Below are 18,341 nucleotides of genomic sequence, written 5' to 3'. Positions count from 1 at the left end.
GAATTTAGATTGCTTCAGCATCTTGTCAAACAAAAGCTTGTGTTCTAAACTCTATAGGAGAGTTTTTAATATTTCTCATGTGTACTTTACCATTTTCAATGTTATCTTAAAATACACACATACACAAATAACAATTGGCAGATGAGAACCTGATGACACCAACCCACATTACAGTAAAGGTGTATGACTGATTTTGTGGTCTTAAAACATGCAGATTTGAGACACTGGTCAAAACAGATTTTAGTTATCAAGTCTTCACTTATCAGCTCAGAAACGGAGCAGAGCCCTTGCTGCACCTTTGATGACAACCGGCGAGAGCTTCAGGTTCTGTAGGCTGCTGAGGAATGGAGGAAGAATTCCACTTGAATGAAGGGACAGGATAGCTTCTTTTCCTGATAAACTTTTTCCCTGGGCATTCCTGGATGGATGTGGTTTAGTGAAGAGCTAGAAAAAAGGCATGGCATTGAAAAATACATCTCGACCCATCAGATTCTGCAGAAGAAACAACTATTAAACACTAAATCAGAGACTGAGGACTGCCACCCAAGAAACCTCTTCATTAAAATTACTAAATTACTTTCCTTCTTCACAGAGATAGGAAGGGAAATACCAGTCATTCAGTAGAAAAGAGTGAGACTTTAAATTGCCTTTATTTGCCTGTATCTAGTCTTGGCATGGTGGTTACTCAAGTGACTGTACTGGAAAAGCAGAACCCAGATCTGATACTTCTGCTATATATACAGCAAGAGCAGCATGACTGGAACATGCAATCACATTCATGGGTATGCATGTATGCTGATGCATTATACACTTGATGGTTCAACTTTCAGCAGACTCAAGTCAGAGACACAGTCTCTGAAATGGATTTCTTCTCTTGCATTCCAGCTGAAACACTACCAGATCACAATAAATTGTGTTCTCTGGTTTTCCTCCTAGACTCAAGATAATGCAGTACCTGCTTTGGTATCTGTCCAAAGTTGCTGATAAAACCCAGGATAGTGCTCTTAATCAGAGGATCTTTGATATTGTTGAGATCCATCTTGTCTCCGTAGAAGTAAGGGTGGTAGGTGTTAATTGCCTCCACTGCAGCTGAGCCATGTTGCTTGTAGCCAAAAATCAGGTCTATCCAGCGATGAAGATGGGCACTGACAAAGTCACTTTCCAATGCCTGAAACCAAGCAAAGTTAATTTAATAGTTTGTGGCCATTACAGATGGATCGTCACCCTCCATTCTCTGCAGCGCTCTCAGAATGGAATCCTCATGCTTTCAGTTCCTCCAGCATCATCATTCACAGCACATCTTCACAAAACATGACCAAAGAAATTAAGGGTGGATCTCCATAAGAAAAGAAAGGGCAGAACGTAGCACCCCTGACTTATCAGACCCCAGTAATGATATCGCCAGACACAACGCTCTGCTTCCTCTTCCAGCGAGCAGAGTACAAACACTATCACCCAGATCCTGACACATCCAGTTTCCTAGGGCACACTGGAACCTGTGCTACCATGTCTTCACCAATGCTGCTCTTGACACAGAAGAGTTATAGGAACAGAGTGTTTGCTAGGATTTGATATCCCCACTTCAGTCTATAGACAAACTACAGGTGATTTAAGGCATTAGGCTGTTTGTAGAAGTCTCTCATGGACCTCTAAGTGACAGAGAATTCATTTGAAACAACATATAAGCATAACAGGAAAGGCAGATGGTTGATAGAGCAGCTTTAAATTAGATTAGAAGGGTATGGAAAGAGAAGATACGTGCCATAAACAAGCAATGCATGGCTTATACTGAGCTGGCTAGGAGTGCTGCAACTCAAGACATTGGTGCTGCCCAATGATTCAATCAACAGTGTTTAGTACTATTAAAAACACTTGTCCACCTCCAAATTATTTGATTCTGCAGTGCTCCCTGATGCAGAGTTAAAGGTCTCCCAGACAGAGCTGCCCACCCAAAGCACAGTGGAAAAAAACAAGCTAATGGGAAGCAGAACACTGGCTCATTTCACAGAGCAGACACTTAGCCCAGGGCAGCGGCTTTAAATGACCCTGCCCACAGCTTTAATGACTGTAGGGCAGCTCAGAGAACAAGCATAGCACATCATCTGTCCCCTGAAAACAACAAGTAAACACTTACGACCAGACTCAGAACTCCTCCTCATTAATAAAAGCTGTTAGTGCATGAATTACAAACTGTAAATTTAGTCTGTCCCCACTTCCAGAGCTAAACGAAGCCACCAATGGACTGAGGTGCAAGGGGGTAGTCGCTCAATAGCTCACTGACCACCATGACATTATGTGGCCTAGACATACTGGGGACAACTCGCAGCCAAAAGAGGGAGCAAGAAAATTACACAGATAAAACTCGTAATTTATTAAACATCAAACTAATCACAGTTACATCTCACAAACAATTATTTCCTCTAAGATTCTTTAAAGCACTAGCCAGGCTTCCTGACAGTGACTACCTGGATCTGTTTTAATTGTCTAGACTTTCTGTAAATGTCCATCAATTGTTGCAGGTGATTTTAGCAGAGACAGAAACTCCCCCAGTTCCGAGTTGGAGATCTCTAGCTCTTCAGGATTGGAATGAAGCTTCCATAGGTGAGCCTGCAGCCTCCTGTGTAGCATATGGCACTAGCTACTGCTGGAGAGAGAATACTGGACTGAATGTACTTGAGGTCTCATTGGGTCTGGCTAATCATTAAGAAGATGAGTCTATAAATCTGATTTTCCATTTGTTCAACTGCTCCTGTTTGAGATTTGAATTAATTAGCACAAGTTTTCTGGCTTTATCAGCTGTGCCTGTATTATCAAACAGTGCAGCTTACTGGAAGCAAGTCAGCAGAACAGAACCGTGTTACTGGGGACCAGCATCCACACTGTGTGCACCTTGGGTGCTTTATGTCAGGCTAGCTCTCGTCTTAGGTGCACGCATGGAGTGCAGATACTGCTTTAATTTTGTAACAAAGTAATTGGAGGAGAACAGTTCATACAATCCGAGATGACTCTCCAGTGGAAACAAAACTGCTAAACAGGAATAATTGGGAGATTCATTTCAAAAGCATACCAGGGAGTAGCACACAAGTGCTGCCCTGCAAGGGATGCACTGCCTAGCTCAACTCTTCATTTCAGCAGGGATTATGCTTACCAGCCAGCCTGCAGTACACACAACACACAACAAGGATCTCCTCCTTCCTTGTACACATACTGTGACATGGTGACGGGCACTGACCGAGACTCAAGTCTCTTGAAATGATCTACTGAAAGATTTTCTTGATGTTACTGACACACTCCCATTTCAACCAAACTAAAGTTCCAGAGAAAAACTGCTCCCTGTGTTCACTGTGTGCTTGCCTGCCTAGTAACACAGAGCTGGGATCTAAGCTACACATCTAAGCGAAACTGAAATATAAGTTAAAACAAAGAACATGAAGATTGATGTAGCTTCTGAAAACCAATTGGTTACTGAATACAATGTAAATTAAATGTACTGGCTTGAGTTACTAAACAGTATGACAGCTCACCATGGAGTCAAGTTTCTAGACATAGAGACACTTGACACATACAAACAGCAGTATCTATTCTCCACACCACACATCTTAGAATATCATGAATTCACAAGCATTTGTGTATTGAGGCTACAGAACATAGCCTGGGGAAGCTAGTGGTGAGTGACTACCTTCAATTACATTTTGTAAATTTTTAAAAAAGTATATACCAAAGTTATCCATTGATTTTTTAATTTAAAGTAGGTAGGAAGAGCAAGGTAGAAAATTAACTTTTAACAATATTTAGCACTTACTGTCCTGATAGCCTTGAAATGAAGTATCCAGGTCAGAAGTTCATAGACATAAAGACATGGAAACAAAAATAAAACCCCCTCATTATGTGCTCAACAGTCCTGAGCCAGAAACAAAGATGAGGCAGAAAGAAAAGCACAGGCTCAGATCAGACCCATGTTTAGTTACAGAAGTATCCTGAGCACATGTGAAAGAACCCACCAAGTTAAACTGTCTCACTCTCACTATCAGTTTTAACCACAAGCTAAAAAACAGGCATGGACACAGTAGAAGGAACAGGCACAACAAATCATTGTGTCACAAAACTTGCTTCTCACGGACCTGTCTGTGCAGGTGAATGAACTGATGGGGATCACCATCTGCCCAAGGGGGAAGCTGCACATCTCCCAACACTGTTCCATCCTGCATGCGGCCTGCAGGAAGCGCAAAGGAAAAATTAGAAACAAGAATCAAATATATTGCACGTGGGAACAACTCATCCAAAACAGTGAGGTGAAACTCAGGTGATTTTCCCCAAAACAGTTTTAAGTTTCACATGGAATACAGTGTCACAAAACACTGCAGAAGCAATTTCTCCTGGGATTTTGTATTAATAAATCACTGAGAGGATGTTCTAGCAACCATTACATTACTATAGCAAAGAAATATGCATGCCCTCAGCACGAACCACTTTAGTCCCAACTGCAGACTCTGAGAGTACCAACCTGTTGGCCCAACTTCTTATACAATATCCCATGGGCTTAACTAAGTACAGTGCTCTCCAGACTTCACTATTCGATTCATTTCTGAAGGTGAGCAGATGTTTCTAAATCAGGGCACAATGTAACAAGCCTGGACAAATGTAAATCAAAACTGAGGCTCACATCTGTTACGACATCAGGTGTCGTAACAGCACAGCAGTGGAAATTTGCTCTGGGCTTTGTCTGCAAGATTGTGTATCCACTGGAATACAAAACTTTGTATTGCAAATGATGTGGGTTGCCTGGAAGTTGAAGTGTTCTCCAGCGTCAGGGCTGAAACACTCTGCTGCCTATTTCTGAATACTGTTTTGCCTGGGTTCTCGCTAAATATCCATCACTAACGCAGTGAGTGTACACTCCCTAGAGGCAGTCTACATTCAGAAGGTTTTGGGAGACTGCCTGAGGCCAGAGACTACGGATCAAGTGCATGAGGACATACACAATTTTCCACCACTATAGTGAGGTGAGATTTGGCAACTTGAACCACCAAAACCACCAAAGTGAAGAGGACATTTCACCAATATGCTTTTATCTGATAAAACGTGCATTTCCTGTACACAGTAAACAGTAAGAATATAAGCCCTTCTGAGTCTGCAAACACACTGCTTATTGCATGCATCATTTCTATACCAGAAGCTTTTATTCTTGAAGCCTCCTGTTAATAGGAATTGACCTCATCATATCATTAAAGAGCCTCATCACACCGTTCATGGACAGGTTCTTATCCCACAGTTTAGAGCTTGTCTCTTGGTACGCCAGGGAAGTAGAACACTGAAGCCCTTTCTAGTCCTTACCAAGTTCAAAGTGATTGGCATTGGTTAGGAACTCTGGCAAGTAGAAGAATTCAGGGATGAGTTCCCTGACATCACTCATGTTGTCTCTTGATGCTGAGTCCCATGTACTTTTAACACTGTGAAACATCCTGTCTGCAACATCAAAGCTCCCACCCTGTGACATGAAGACAGACAGAAAACAGTGTGAATATTCTTAAAAATCCAGCAGATGCACAGTCCTGCTAATGTTGTAATATTAACCTCATTACATATTTGACTATATGATTACCTCAAGCTCTGACTCAGTTCTATTTTCTGTGACCCTGTATTAGGTGCTTTCTCAGTGCTGACTTGGAGATATGCAGGAAGGGAGGGCCATCAAGCCTGGACACTTAGTTTATGTTGCAATAACACAGAGGCAAGCAGAAACAATGCAGGGCCGCTTGGGAATATCAGAGTATCCAATATTAATGCTTCTAAAGGTAAGTTGTTCCTTTCTTCCTGAAGTGCTTTGTAAGCAGAAGACACATCCTTGGTTTATTTCTTTAGCTGTGACTCAAATTGTTGTGTGCAATCCTCTTGGGGTAAGGGCGGTGAGATACCTTTGGGAAAGTGGGATACCGCTGAGATAACATTAATTGGATTAAGGCAAGTTTGGGCCCTGTAGGCAGACACCAGCCAGAACTATCCAATGCACATGAGGAAGAGAAAGGGAATATTGCCTGAGCTCAAAGCTGAATTGGCATGGGAACGAGGAGAAAAGTTGCCTCATGCACAGTCCTGAGTTCATTTAAACCTGTTTTAATTTAATAAGAGGCAAGCTATAGCCAAGACCGGCCTTCCTAATGTCAAATTAGGAGAGTACTGTCCTCCATAAACAGTTGAAATTTTGACTTTCAATTTATTAAATAGAAAAATAGCAGCTAAGCATCCTCACTCTGAGCAGTGCCTCTTACATGGGTTTCAGACTGCAAGCACCACTCCTCATGCATCATAAGCATCTAGTATTGGATTTTGTAACTCCTTTGGATTAGGTCTCCACTATACCTGAGAATTAGAGGTTCAGAAATATGTGACATTTTGCTGTATCTGTTGGTAATGAGAAGTTACTCTCATAGATACAGAAGCACAAACAAGGAAGCACAGCACAGAAGCTGATCAACCTTAGGTTCAAGAACACATTTTCCTGCCCATCTTTTGAGACAGAGTTCCAGCACAACTTCCATATGGAAAGACCTCCACCACAGTTCCCTACAAGGTGAATTCCGAAAGGCTTTTATTCTAGGACACTTTCCACTATACTTCCCTGTGTGTTCCATCCTTCTTCTCTACTCCACTGACAATTGTGGAGCCTTTTTCACTCAAGGGGCTAAGTGAAAAAGTGGCTAAAATTACACAAAAAAGCCAAGCTGGAATTAACCTGATGTACAAGGTCATCTTGCTCTTGATCACTGTTAGGCAGGGACCCTTGGAGTCAAATTCAAAGCAAAATTAAAACAGAGTAGAAGGAGGACTATAAATAAATCAACAGTTAACAAGTACCTCATTGAAGCATATTAAAGGGTTTTGTATATTTAATCTGCACACAGCATGCTGTGTCTGGTAGTGAGTGATGCTTTTTCATCTTTTTTTGTGGCTTTTATGAGAGCTGATGGTAATCTCCTGAGAAACAATATGATTTGTAATAAAAAGATTACCTGTATTAAATAAAAATAATATATACATAGGAAATGCTGTTAGCGCAACAAATCTGGTTAAAGATATTACCACCACGAAAAAATGTGATTTTTTCCCTGGCTGTCTAATTCATTTTAGGGAAAAGTAATATCTTTAAAACTTAAGCCTGTATTATTTATAAAGGAAGCAATAACTGATTTTCCCATTTCCTATATTAATAAATTTATTTGCATATATTTATATCAGAATTAATGAGTTTCTTTCTCTATGAATGCAAAACCTGCACTGAAAGGGAAAAGTAGAATCCAGAATTGCTTTATGCCTTTAGAATGCAAGTCAATAGCTTGCAAGGCAGTGATCAGGGATACAGGTAAGCTTTTAAAAACTACAGTTCAGCAGGGTATATACAAAGCAACTAGTCAAAGTGATCTCTGGAGACAAGCTGGTTCTCCTTATGTTTACAAATCTAAGCATCGCTGAGTCTTGATGGTGCTTTAAACCCAAGGAGCTCAAAGTTTCTCAGAGATGCTTATGAAGGTGCAGATTTACCCTCAGAGATGTCGAAAATGTTACCTGTATTTGCAAACTGTGTTTAAATGACCGTTCTGGAATCAGCAACAAGACAAATGGTAAGTACCCTATTCTTGATAAGTACTTCAGAAAAAACACACCAGTAAAGAAGATACTGTTTAGCTGAAATGCAACATTAATGTATAAACAAACAGGGATAAAACCTGGGGTTTTAAAAAAAATGCAGGTGTCGCTAATCATCAAGGGCATGAGGTCCTGGAGCACCTTGACAGCAGGGACACCTCATACAGGATCCCTTGCTGCTTTTGGGCAGTGCTGAGACCAACTGCTGGAAGGAAGTCCAGGACATTACTGACTAAGGGAGGTGGTTGGTGGGTGAGGGACTTGCTGAGTCAGGGGCTCAGCTGAACATGCAGCAACATAAGAGCAAAGGAATGAGAAGGAAAAAATCAGTCAGTAATTTTAGTCTATCTCCAGACAAAGTTTTCAGTGCTTTGGGTCTCAGTACCCTTTGAATGCAACTATCCACTGAGATGTCAGCTCTCTGCCAAACACCCATAAACACAGTTGCAAAGCAGCCACTCAGACTGGGGACTTGTTATGCAGAAAAATCGTGCCAGCGAGATGGAGCAGCCTGTGCTGTTTACAACAGCAATAGCTGTTCCACAGTCATTCATGACTGCAGCTAACATATGGCTCACAGAGTGCCATGGTAAGCATTGCCTCAGGTGGTTCACTAACCCATCATCTACTGCTGGTAACAGCCAATATCATAGGGCTTATTACTTAATTAGCACAGTGCTTTATTTGTACTAGTTCATTTAGAAAGCAAAAAGAAAATAAGACGAGAATAACAGAAACCATTTGGAGAGCTGCAGGAGATATGGCCAACCCTCACTGGGTGTACAGTATTCTGAGAAGTGCAGTATCCTAATGAGGCTACCTCTAACACGGCTCCATGCAGACAGGCAGATTTCATGCCAGGGACAGAGGCTAAGGTTCAGAGAAGTAGGAAGATGCTGTCTAGGTGTTTATGTGCCTGAGCTTTCTAAAATTTGTATTCCAGGATCAAAACTAAAGAATCTTTCTCCCTCAAAACAATCCCAGCACCACCTCAAAATAATACACAGAACAAAGAACTAAAAAAAAAAAAAACCCACAGAAAAAAGTAGGCATTAATCCTGCTCCAATTCAAGTATTTCAATGAATTCAGCAGATACAGGATAGAGTCTTCAATGAGTCCAGTGTCCACAGATGGCACACAAAATGTCAAAAGAAATAATCTCTCTTTATTAGCCAGCTAGCACCATGTGCTCTGTGGTTCATAACAAGGTGTGTAGGAGAGAAGCCAAATGCCTTGCCCCCTTACCTGCAGGGAACAGAAGGTCTGTGTAAACGGCTCCATTCGGACCAAGTAAGATGCTACTATAATTGCTGATGAATAGTGGGTACAGTAATGGCACTGGGCTGACAAGTCTCCTAGAAGTTGAACAAATCAGGTTTCATTGCAATATTTAACCACTTCAAGTCCATAACATCCTGTTATCACAGAACTAAGCAAGGAGCAGGTCTTGGAAACAGGTATCTCCAAAAATCTGTGAGTAAAAGCACACCTTACATACATTCATTTAATGTGCAGTTACCACCATCTCTGTATTCTCTTATGTGCAAAAGGCAATAAGAAGGTAGTGCTCTATAGGAGTCACTTGCCTTTAAACCCTCAATCGCCCTGTGTCTAGAAATACAAGAGTTTCCTTGGCATGCTTAGCTATAGTTTTGTAAAGTCTTTGGAGGATCATTTTCAAACAGGATTCACCAGTATCACAAAGCGTCTGACAGACCTCAAACATTTGATATATAATAGTGTTTAAAATCACTCACCCTCACTCTTTTCTACCTCCTTGTAACGCTGGATGAACTTGCGTTTCCTCTCTGCAGTCTGAGCTCCCATGGGCTTTGACAAGTCCCGAAACGTATGAGGATTAGTAAGGTCCAGAGTCTGAAAAGCAAAATATAGCAGAGGCGCAAGCTTAACATTCTTGGAGTCTCAAATATCATTACAAACTCAATGATACTGACAGTGGCAAGGCTGCACTGGGAGTTTCATCTATTCAAGAAGGCCACAGATTCAGTTCTAACTGCAGCCATGTGTAGAACTGGGAAGAGATTATGGAAACAGAGTGGCAAGGAGTGTCACTTAAAGAAAATGTTCAAAACTCAATAAAGGACTGGACAAGTTACAAACTGTTCACAAGAGCTCTCTTGCAAACCTGCCCTGTCAAGAGTCACAGATGCCTGTCTTTATTTCCCTGCTGAGTGGATACAGCCTGCCCCTAACTAGGAGTGCATTTAACTGATGTTCACCCACCTTACTAAGGCAGAAAGTATCAGCATCCTGCCTTGCTAACATAAAGAATATAAAGAACAGGCCTGGTTCAAACTATCTTAATTTTGAATGTTTGATTTAGACCCCTCTGCCTGAGTGCCATCACTGAAAAAAACATCAGGCTACTATCATAGCAGGAAATATACTGCAAAGTTTCAAGCACCTACCTGGGAGTGATAGTCAGCAAGGACCCATGGAAACACAGGATACTGCATGCAGTCATTGTAGCTGCGGCCAGCCAGTGTGTTCAGGTACATGAGGTAATCAAAGTTACTGATCTCCCTCTTCTGCCAAGATAAAGAAACAACAATCAAAACCTCCTATGTTCACGCCTGGAGATCATGCAGCAGAGTCATGCTGAGAGCTCTGTGCTTCCCCTTTTCACTAGGACAAGAAGTATAATCAGTATAATCAGTCAGCCACTGCCATTCTCCTTGGCACAATATTTCTTGTAAAATAGTCCACTCATCAGAACCTCTTTTTTTTTTTTTTTTTTTTGGCTCTTCCTCAAACCTTTAGCATTTGTTTATAATTGTCCAGTGCTTTTACACTGTATCTGCAAAAATTTTCTCCCAATTTACAAGCAAAACATATGCAATCTCCATAACAGTACATCCCAGACAACAGTCTATCAGATTTGCTTTAACATACGATCTGTGACTAGGTAGTCTTCAACTAGAGAGGCTTTTTGTGAAGCTTAAAAATGTGCAAATGATCACTCCTCGTTTGCTAGACAGCAGCACCATATCTTTCTCAGTAGGAGGAACAAAAGCCTCTGCAATAACAGGATGCAAATATTCTGCTCTTGCCAATATCCTCACTTCAAACACTGAGAGAACAACTTATGCTTTGAAGCACAAACATGCATGCCTGAATACAGACACACAGACAGGTGCTGAATTTTTCACTTTTCCATATAGAATCAAGACTTATTTTACCTGCCATTTCTGGAGCATTGTCTTTTCCCCTCCTGTGTGTTTCCTGTGCAAAACAAATATTTGATTGAAATAATCTGCTTCAGAACAAGAGAGTTAACACACTCGTGATCTGTGCAATGCCCCCTTGTTCCCCATTTTCATCCTTGACAAACAAGAAATTGTCTACACTAGGACAAGTTTTATGTTTCATCATGGATCAAATTACTCCAAAATCACTGTCATTGGTTAGGTTAGTGATGGAGGGCACAGGTTTCACAGACCATACATAAGACATAGGGCCATAGATTATAAAACTGCTACATGAATAACTAGCTGCTGCCTCATGGTCCGTACAGGACCATACTAGAAAACCACAAAGCTAATCTTAAAGCAGCCTCAAAAACCTAAATGGTCTAGGACCATTACAGTTTTATTGAATTTGCAGTAGTAAATTGTTCTGTACTAACTCTTATAATCATGTATCATTATTTCGCTGCCTATTCCCCCGTTTTTCAGCTAACAGTGTACATTAGGGATAAATACTAATTGTACATGTAGCCCAGTATTTTATTTCTTGCTTCGGCTCCCTCTCAGAAAGAAGGGATTATACAGCCTAAGGAATAACCTTCCTCATGAAAATGCAAAACCCAGGAACAATTTTATCTCATGGTCTGCAATTCTCCAGCTTTGCCTACTTCCTCCAAGTATATAAGACACATCAATTATGTTTACAGCAACCAGGAAACACATAAAGGGATCATCCATATCAGACACTGGAAAATAGCACCTAGACTCTGTCCTAAAAATTGATTAGATGATGCTTTCAGTTGCACAAGGTAAAAAACAGGAAAAAGTCTATTGACTAGAGTGCAATTTAGCAGTGTTGCACCCCAGTTTTTGAGCCACATATAACTCAATGGGGAAATTCTGAAGTGGAAACTAAGACATCACGAGCACTTAACGTTTGCAATACAGTCCTCATCCTCTATGTAGATTTCAGAGAGCTTTACACTCCTGACTTTTCTAAAACCTCAAACAAACATTTGCAACTCATGCAGAGCATCTGGAATGGAAAGAGCAGGATTCCTGGTGTTGAATGAAGAATGCTTGTATGAAGGTGCTTCTCCCACAGGGATCAGATTAGGTTCTTCCCTTTTCACAGTGGCAGATAGACCCACAAAAATTACCCCCTTTTTTTTTTTTTACATTTGTAACAGAGTTCATAGGCAGTGAGTTATATAATGTGTAGGTCTGTTCAGCTACTTTTCTCTCCAACATTTTAGAGTGGGAGCATCATAACAGTCAACTAAACAATCCACAGAGGACTAACCTGTCCCAACCTCCATGTATGTTATGTGAACACACAACATATATTAAAAACTGGGTGTGCTATTATGCTCTACTGAAACTATTCTTGTTCGTAGGCCTGAACTGCTAGGGAGGGCTCTCCAAGTGTCAAGACAATCCTCACTTTGCTGACCTTGGAAGTCACTATGTAACTCAGAGGGGCCAATGTGTCCACCATATCACGTTAACATGCAGGGACAAATGCGGCAAATTCCCTCTAAAATCCACCCTTCTGTTTCTCAGAGGACCACACAGGAAGTTCCTTCCAAGGCCCCAGAGATCTGGAATTCTGCTTTCTCCCTTGTTCCTTCACAAGAGCTCAGAACACACTGCAGGTATTTCTCCCTTTTCCCTAGGGATCTATAAACAAACAACATTTCTCCAGCCAACACCTCTCTGGCCAGCACAGCAAAAGCTCCAAGTATATCCACAACGGGAGCCATACAACAGCAGTAAGTGCTTAAAATAAAAAGGAAAAGGCTCATTGGAAAAAACTCCAAGAGAGGGTACAGCTACAGAAACCCAAGAGCAATGTTTGTATATCTTACTATTATAAGGTATTTTTAGGCAGCTTTGTCTTCCATTTTCAGACATACCAAGTCTGCAAAACAGGGCTGAGGTTCTCCCTCAAGCAACTTTTCTTAAAGAATCATTGCACTTGCAAGGAATTTTGAAGGAAATCCACTTTATGATAAACCACAACCCAATTTCAAACTTGGGAAAGTAGAGGTCAAGCAGAATGACAGCTTTCTTTGCACTATAATCACTCTTTGCACTATAATCACTCTCAAAAGTGACAGATTATATTACGTTTGAGCAAAAGTGCAACGTCCTTCTTGTTTCAACATACAAGTTTACAGGTAACATTACACTATGTCTCAAAAAAAAAAAAAAAAAAAGAGATGCAACAAAAATATCTAAATAAGAAAAATATTCAAGTAGGACTATACCACAGACATGCTCCATGCCTTGTGCTCTCTTAACCAAGGAAGAGCACTGCTGCGTTTCTGTAGCATTCTGAACAAATCATTAGTGTAGTTTATTTTCATTCCCAACACAAAGGTGGTAGCATCAGCAGACCTGACAGCAGTGCCCTGAGCTGCATCTGCTTGGCTCAGAGCAACAACGCCATCCCAAAGCAGGGAAGGAAGGAGCCCCCTCAAAGTTTTAGAGCACTGCTTGAATGACAGAATGACACGTGTTTACTTGCCAAGGTGACTTTCTGCTTCAAAAGTACTGCAGACAGTTACTAAAGCTACAGAGATGCTTTATATGCCATAGAGACAAATCCCCACAAATTCACATGATAAAACAGCAAACCCTTTCTCAGGGAGGCAGAGCAACAGAAACTAAACTCTGTTAGGGAGTCACAGATGGATTTATCCAACCTGCACCTCACATCCTCTACTGCATTGCAGAATCTCCCCTCCTGTATTCATATCCACCCAAGCTGGCACATACTAAGAGTCACAAATGTTGTGACATCTAAAATAACTTGCAAGTTTCTTGCAGTGCGCTGCAGCCAAGAGAAGTGAAATAGCCCAATGATTAAAATCAACAGTTAAGATAAACAACTGCTAATGAGGGCCAGATGAGCTAACACTTCCAGGAACTTCATGCAGTCCTGTTTGTTTCCCTCCCGCCTGAACTTGCATGCTGGAACCAAATGTTATGCTAATCATCTCCAAGGACCTGGGATCCCTGTTACTTAGGAACACAAGTTTCACAGGCTACAGAAGGAGAGCTGAAAAGAAAAAAGGAAGACCTTTTCAGTCCTCCTTTTTCACTCACATTGGCAATAGTTTCTTGAAGGGCTGCCACTTTCTTTCAAGGAAGTAAGGTTTTAAATTTACAGGTCTGTGAAAAGGAAATTGTCTTCTACTCGCCTGCTCCAAGGGGTTTGCTTACCAACACAAAGACTAATACGTTATCCAGAGAAGAGTAGACTGAGGATGACTGCACAGTAACAGACCATGGAGGCTCATCCCACGCTCCTGAAAAAATGCCAGCTTGTGACACCTGCACCTCGGCTTTTAAGTCTTCCTAGCTGCTAACCGGTAAGATCTTATGCAGAATTTAGTTCAAATCAGCCTGTTAGTAAGAGTCTAACAGGCTGATTTAAGTCAGGGAATTAATCTCTCTTCCATAATAGGTCGTATCTAACAACAAAGCAATTGTAACAGGCTTGTGAGCAGGGAAATAAAACCCTAGCCTAGTTGGATGTGCTTTGCTTCCTTCAAAATCACTAGCTGCATCAAAGCCTGTTTTAAGCTATGTATGCAGCTATGCAAGTTTTTCTATAGAGGCAGATACCTGCAGATATGCAGGTTTCTATAGAGGCAGCCCCTATGTAAACAGGAGTGCAGCTCAGAGGTGCAGAGCACACATAGCTCTGCTGCGCTGGGCAAGCCCATGGTGCAGCCCACTGGCAGGAAAGGGGTGCCCAAGGCTTGGGGAACGTCGCTGCCTGCCACTTCACACCCACTGCAGCACCACCTCAACACCAACACTGTCTTAAGAGGCCTCAACTAAAATCAGTGCAGAAAGAATACAGCAGGGTTCAGAACAAAAGCAAGGTAGAGGGAAGCATAGCAAGGGAGCTATGCTTCAAATCAACCCTTTGGATTTCCCAGAAAAAAGATTTTTTCCAAGAGGAAACTTTTTTCACCAGTTTGGTTCAAGCAGAAGGGAGCTGAAGGTTCTGTGGGATTTTTGGTGCAGGGAGAACCACAAGGTGGGAGATCCTGAGCCAGCCAAGTGGGGCTGTGGGCAGAAGGCCTGTTCTCTTCCTGAATGCGCTATGTAAAGAAAGGGTGAAGAAAGATTCAGATGAGAGAGATGTATCAAGGTCAAAATCTATGGTTTTTTTGGCACCAGATCTCCTTATGGCAGGCCCAAGATACCGTGGGTCGTGATAGGTCCTTGCACATGAGTGTAAACAGACATTCCTTGCTTCAAAGAGACACTAATCCTAGCGCTTAAGGATCTGTTCCCTTCCTGCAGTGTTCAATAACAAGCAACACTACAGAGCAGATGATGCCATAGACCTAGATTTTCTCTTCCTTTCTGCCTTAGGTCAGCCTCAAAGTTCTATGGTTGTGAAATACTCCTAAAGCTCTGGCCTTTTCAAAGTGCAATCCAGACCAAAGACATGATCAAGCATGGATAAAAGAGCTTCTAAAGAGGCCAGTTTCTAGTCAATGTCTTTCTGAGGGAGAGTTTGCCACCTGCTAAGACAGCACCGTTGGGCCCACCACCAACTTGAGGGATGAACCTGGGCAGAGGGGAGGAGAGAACTGTTAAAGAGCTCCCTCTTGGCATCATTACTGCGCAGACAGTGGGGTACTCATGTACCCCTCCCATTGCTCACCCAGGAGATGCATCATGAGCATGAGACAGAGCAGGAGTAATTAACATTTACAGCTAGGAAGGCTCCTGTGATTCCTGAATTTTTAATATCAGTGGCTACCGAACTGGAGCCCTCTTATGCAGAGCTAAAGAAAATGAGGCAGAGCTAAGTAAGCTCCATTATCTCCAGCTACAGCCCTGAGAAACGTTGATAATTAATACAGACACACACAGGAGACCTGCTCCTTCCTTCTGAGCTGCCCAGTGTGTCGCAGTGTTTCTGCAGAACTCAATTCCATCTCCAGGCTTAAAAATCACCTTTTTGTAAGTTAGTTAGAAACTTGCCTCCTACTTTTAACCCAAAGGAAAGAGCACTTGGAAAATGTGAGTATTCCCCTAGAGATCTATATTTCCTGATTATCTTAGAAGTCCAAGGTCAAGATTTTTAAAAATCTGAGACCTGACCTTACCTTCAGGTAGTCAAGTATCTTTCAAGTCTGGCTATTATACAGTGCATCATACACAAAGGCCTATATTATTCTGCTCTCTTCAAAGAATTTAAATTGATCTGTTAACTTGGATTTCTTAACTCTCTGAAAACTCCAAGCTGTGCCACAACTCAGTGCAGGCCATTGACAGAAGTGCCCAAAATGTTAAAATATCCTATTATCCCTCACCCGCAGCCTTGCGTGTGGCCCTCAGCTCTCTACAGCGGGCTCCCTCTAGCGATCCAGGTCTGGAGAGAAACAGCTAACACCAGCCCTGGGAGACAGCATTCACAGAGAGCTGGGTTTTGGCTACCTAGCATGAAAAAGAGAATATAAATCTGTTCTGGATCAAAGAAAACGTTTCCCCTGTATTTTCACTTAAAAGTTTAAAAACAAAACAAAAAAACACACCAGGTATTAAACAAAATCTTTTCCTGAGAGTCCTAAGGATGTTTTATTTTTAAGTTAAAAAAAATTTAAAAAATGCTTTTTCTTGGAGACTCTCCCTCCATTTTTTTAATGCATTCCTGGTTGAAAACACTCACTGATTTACCAAGATGTTCAATGTGTGTTAACTTTCTCAACCAAAAAAAAAAAAAAAGGCAAGGTCATACAGGCAAAAATGTTGGACCCAAAAATCATCAGATTCGCTTCAATTGAAGGAAGCAGGAAGCCCAAAAAGCCTCTTTCCACCCTGCCAAAGTGTTAGGCAGCTCCCATCAGGCCCAGAAAGGGACTCAGGTGAGCTGCCAGAGCCCTCTGGCTTACACAGGATGCACTGTCTCCTACAATGCCAATTTGAGGCTTACATCAGTTCTTTAAAGTAACTGAGAAACCATTTTTGGGGGGTTTCCTTCTTTGAGGTTCTGTTTTGGTTTAAATGCTATCTGATACCCAGAACATGCTGAGCAATTCTGGGCAAATCATAAACACTCGCATCCACATGGGCAGAGAATGCTTAACTTGGCACTACAGAGCATTTCTTTGCCTGAATTCCCCAGCTACTCTCTGTTCCAGAGGCACTGTAAGGATAAATACAGGAAAGAGTGAGAAGCTTCCAGTTAATTTGGTGACCGATTAAATGGGGGATTGGTAAACATAAAGAGATTTCACATATTTAATTTAGAAGAATAATAGAAAGATTGAATTTTTGACTCAGGGGCTAGTTTCAGTAAGACTGACCCTACCATGCTACTTCCAGGACTTTCTGCAGCATCTGCCTCATTGTAGGAGCACCTACAAGGGCAGGAGGTAACTGGCACACATCCCCCTTGCTGCTGCATTATTTTGTGACTGGCTATGCGACTGGAAAGCTCAAATGCCTTATCTGTAGCCTGAGCTTCCCCTTCATGTACTTGCACATGATTAATGAGTAGCTAAAAAGCCTGAAGGGTTTGTAATGATGCCTTTCCAATCGAGAAGTGTGTTGTAGACAAATCCATATTTTGTCCCAAACAAGCATTCATCAAAGCTGTGATTTGACTCCACGATCAAACGGCAGAGCACACAGACCATGCCGAGCTTAGCCAGCTGTAACCCGCTGTAAACTCTGCTCTGCCTGGCACACACATCAGCCTCCGGATTGAGGAAGTCAGCTCGTTGCCTGTGTCACTTGCCATAACTATTAGCTTTATTTGATGACCTTCCATCTTGGAGGCAATTTCTCCAATCCTGAATTACAATTAATTGTATTCACACAGGCCTCAGTTTAACAAAGGACCTAGCACAGGCTTAGCACTAGAGTGAGTCCAGAGCATGACCAGAGCACCTACGCGTGTGTTTTGAGGGTAGGACGCAAATCATCCTTCCCAAAGCATGTGTGGAAACACAGAATAAGAGTTTCCAGAGTGTGTCCTTGAATACAGGACAGAGAAGGCAGCTGAGTCACATTTAACATATCATTAAGCAGCCCAGCACTGACAGGCTGTTGCAGTCAGCCCTGCAGTAGAGCATGGACTGTAAGCAGAGCTGGTAAACCTGGGAGCCCAAACCATGTTTTAGAGGAGTCAGTTAAAGCTAAACACCTAATGGCCTGGTCTAAACATTTAACTGACAGATAGGACAGAGTCCAGATCCTGAGTCCCTTAACCAACCTACCCGCAGATGCCAAGTGTGCATAGAAAGCAGCCAACCAGCCTCTTGGTCTGGTAGAATGAGAATGATTTTGGATAGATTCTCTTAGTGAGTCCCCAAGGACTGGATTGAGATCCACAAGACATTTCATTCAGGTCCTCAAACAGCTAATGAATGATAACACATTTCATTTAGCTTCATTACATGCTGGGCTCAAACCAGTAACTAGAGATGAAAGCAAATTTCTCCCTCTTGTAATAC

General features: G+C 41.8%; 1 protein-coding gene across 1 annotated transcript in view; it reads right to left on the bottom strand.

The window, feature by feature from the left end:
* WDFY4 (WDFY family member 4) overlaps positions 1 to 18,341 on the bottom strand; it is a 103,229-nt gene that overhangs the window by 10,328 nt on the left and 74,560 nt on the right. Inside the window, exons 47-54 of the mRNA XM_026050535.1 lie at positions 10,846 to 10,888; positions 10,075 to 10,194; positions 9,403 to 9,520; positions 8,891 to 9,000; positions 5,335 to 5,488; positions 4,122 to 4,213; positions 956 to 1,168; positions 297 to 444 (exon numbers count right to left, since the gene is read on the bottom strand). Coding sequence (XP_025906320.1) covers positions 297 to 444; positions 956 to 1,168; positions 4,122 to 4,213; positions 5,335 to 5,488; positions 8,891 to 9,000; positions 9,403 to 9,520; positions 10,075 to 10,194; positions 10,846 to 10,888 — 998 coding nt within the window. The remainder of the gene's footprint in view (positions 1 to 296; positions 445 to 955; positions 1,169 to 4,121; positions 4,214 to 5,334; positions 5,489 to 8,890; positions 9,001 to 9,402; positions 9,521 to 10,074; positions 10,195 to 10,845; positions 10,889 to 18,341) is intronic.

Source organism: Nothoprocta perdicaria, unplaced genomic scaffold (assembly GCF_003342845.1).
Source record: "Nothoprocta perdicaria isolate Ctin4 unplaced genomic scaffold, notPer1 scaffold_110, whole genome shotgun sequence".
NCBI classification, from domain to species: domain Eukaryota; kingdom Metazoa; phylum Chordata; class Aves; order Tinamiformes; family Tinamidae; genus Nothoprocta; species Nothoprocta perdicaria.
The sequence above is the reverse complement of the archived record's forward strand: the minus strand, read 5'-3'. Positions and strand labels throughout refer to the sequence as shown.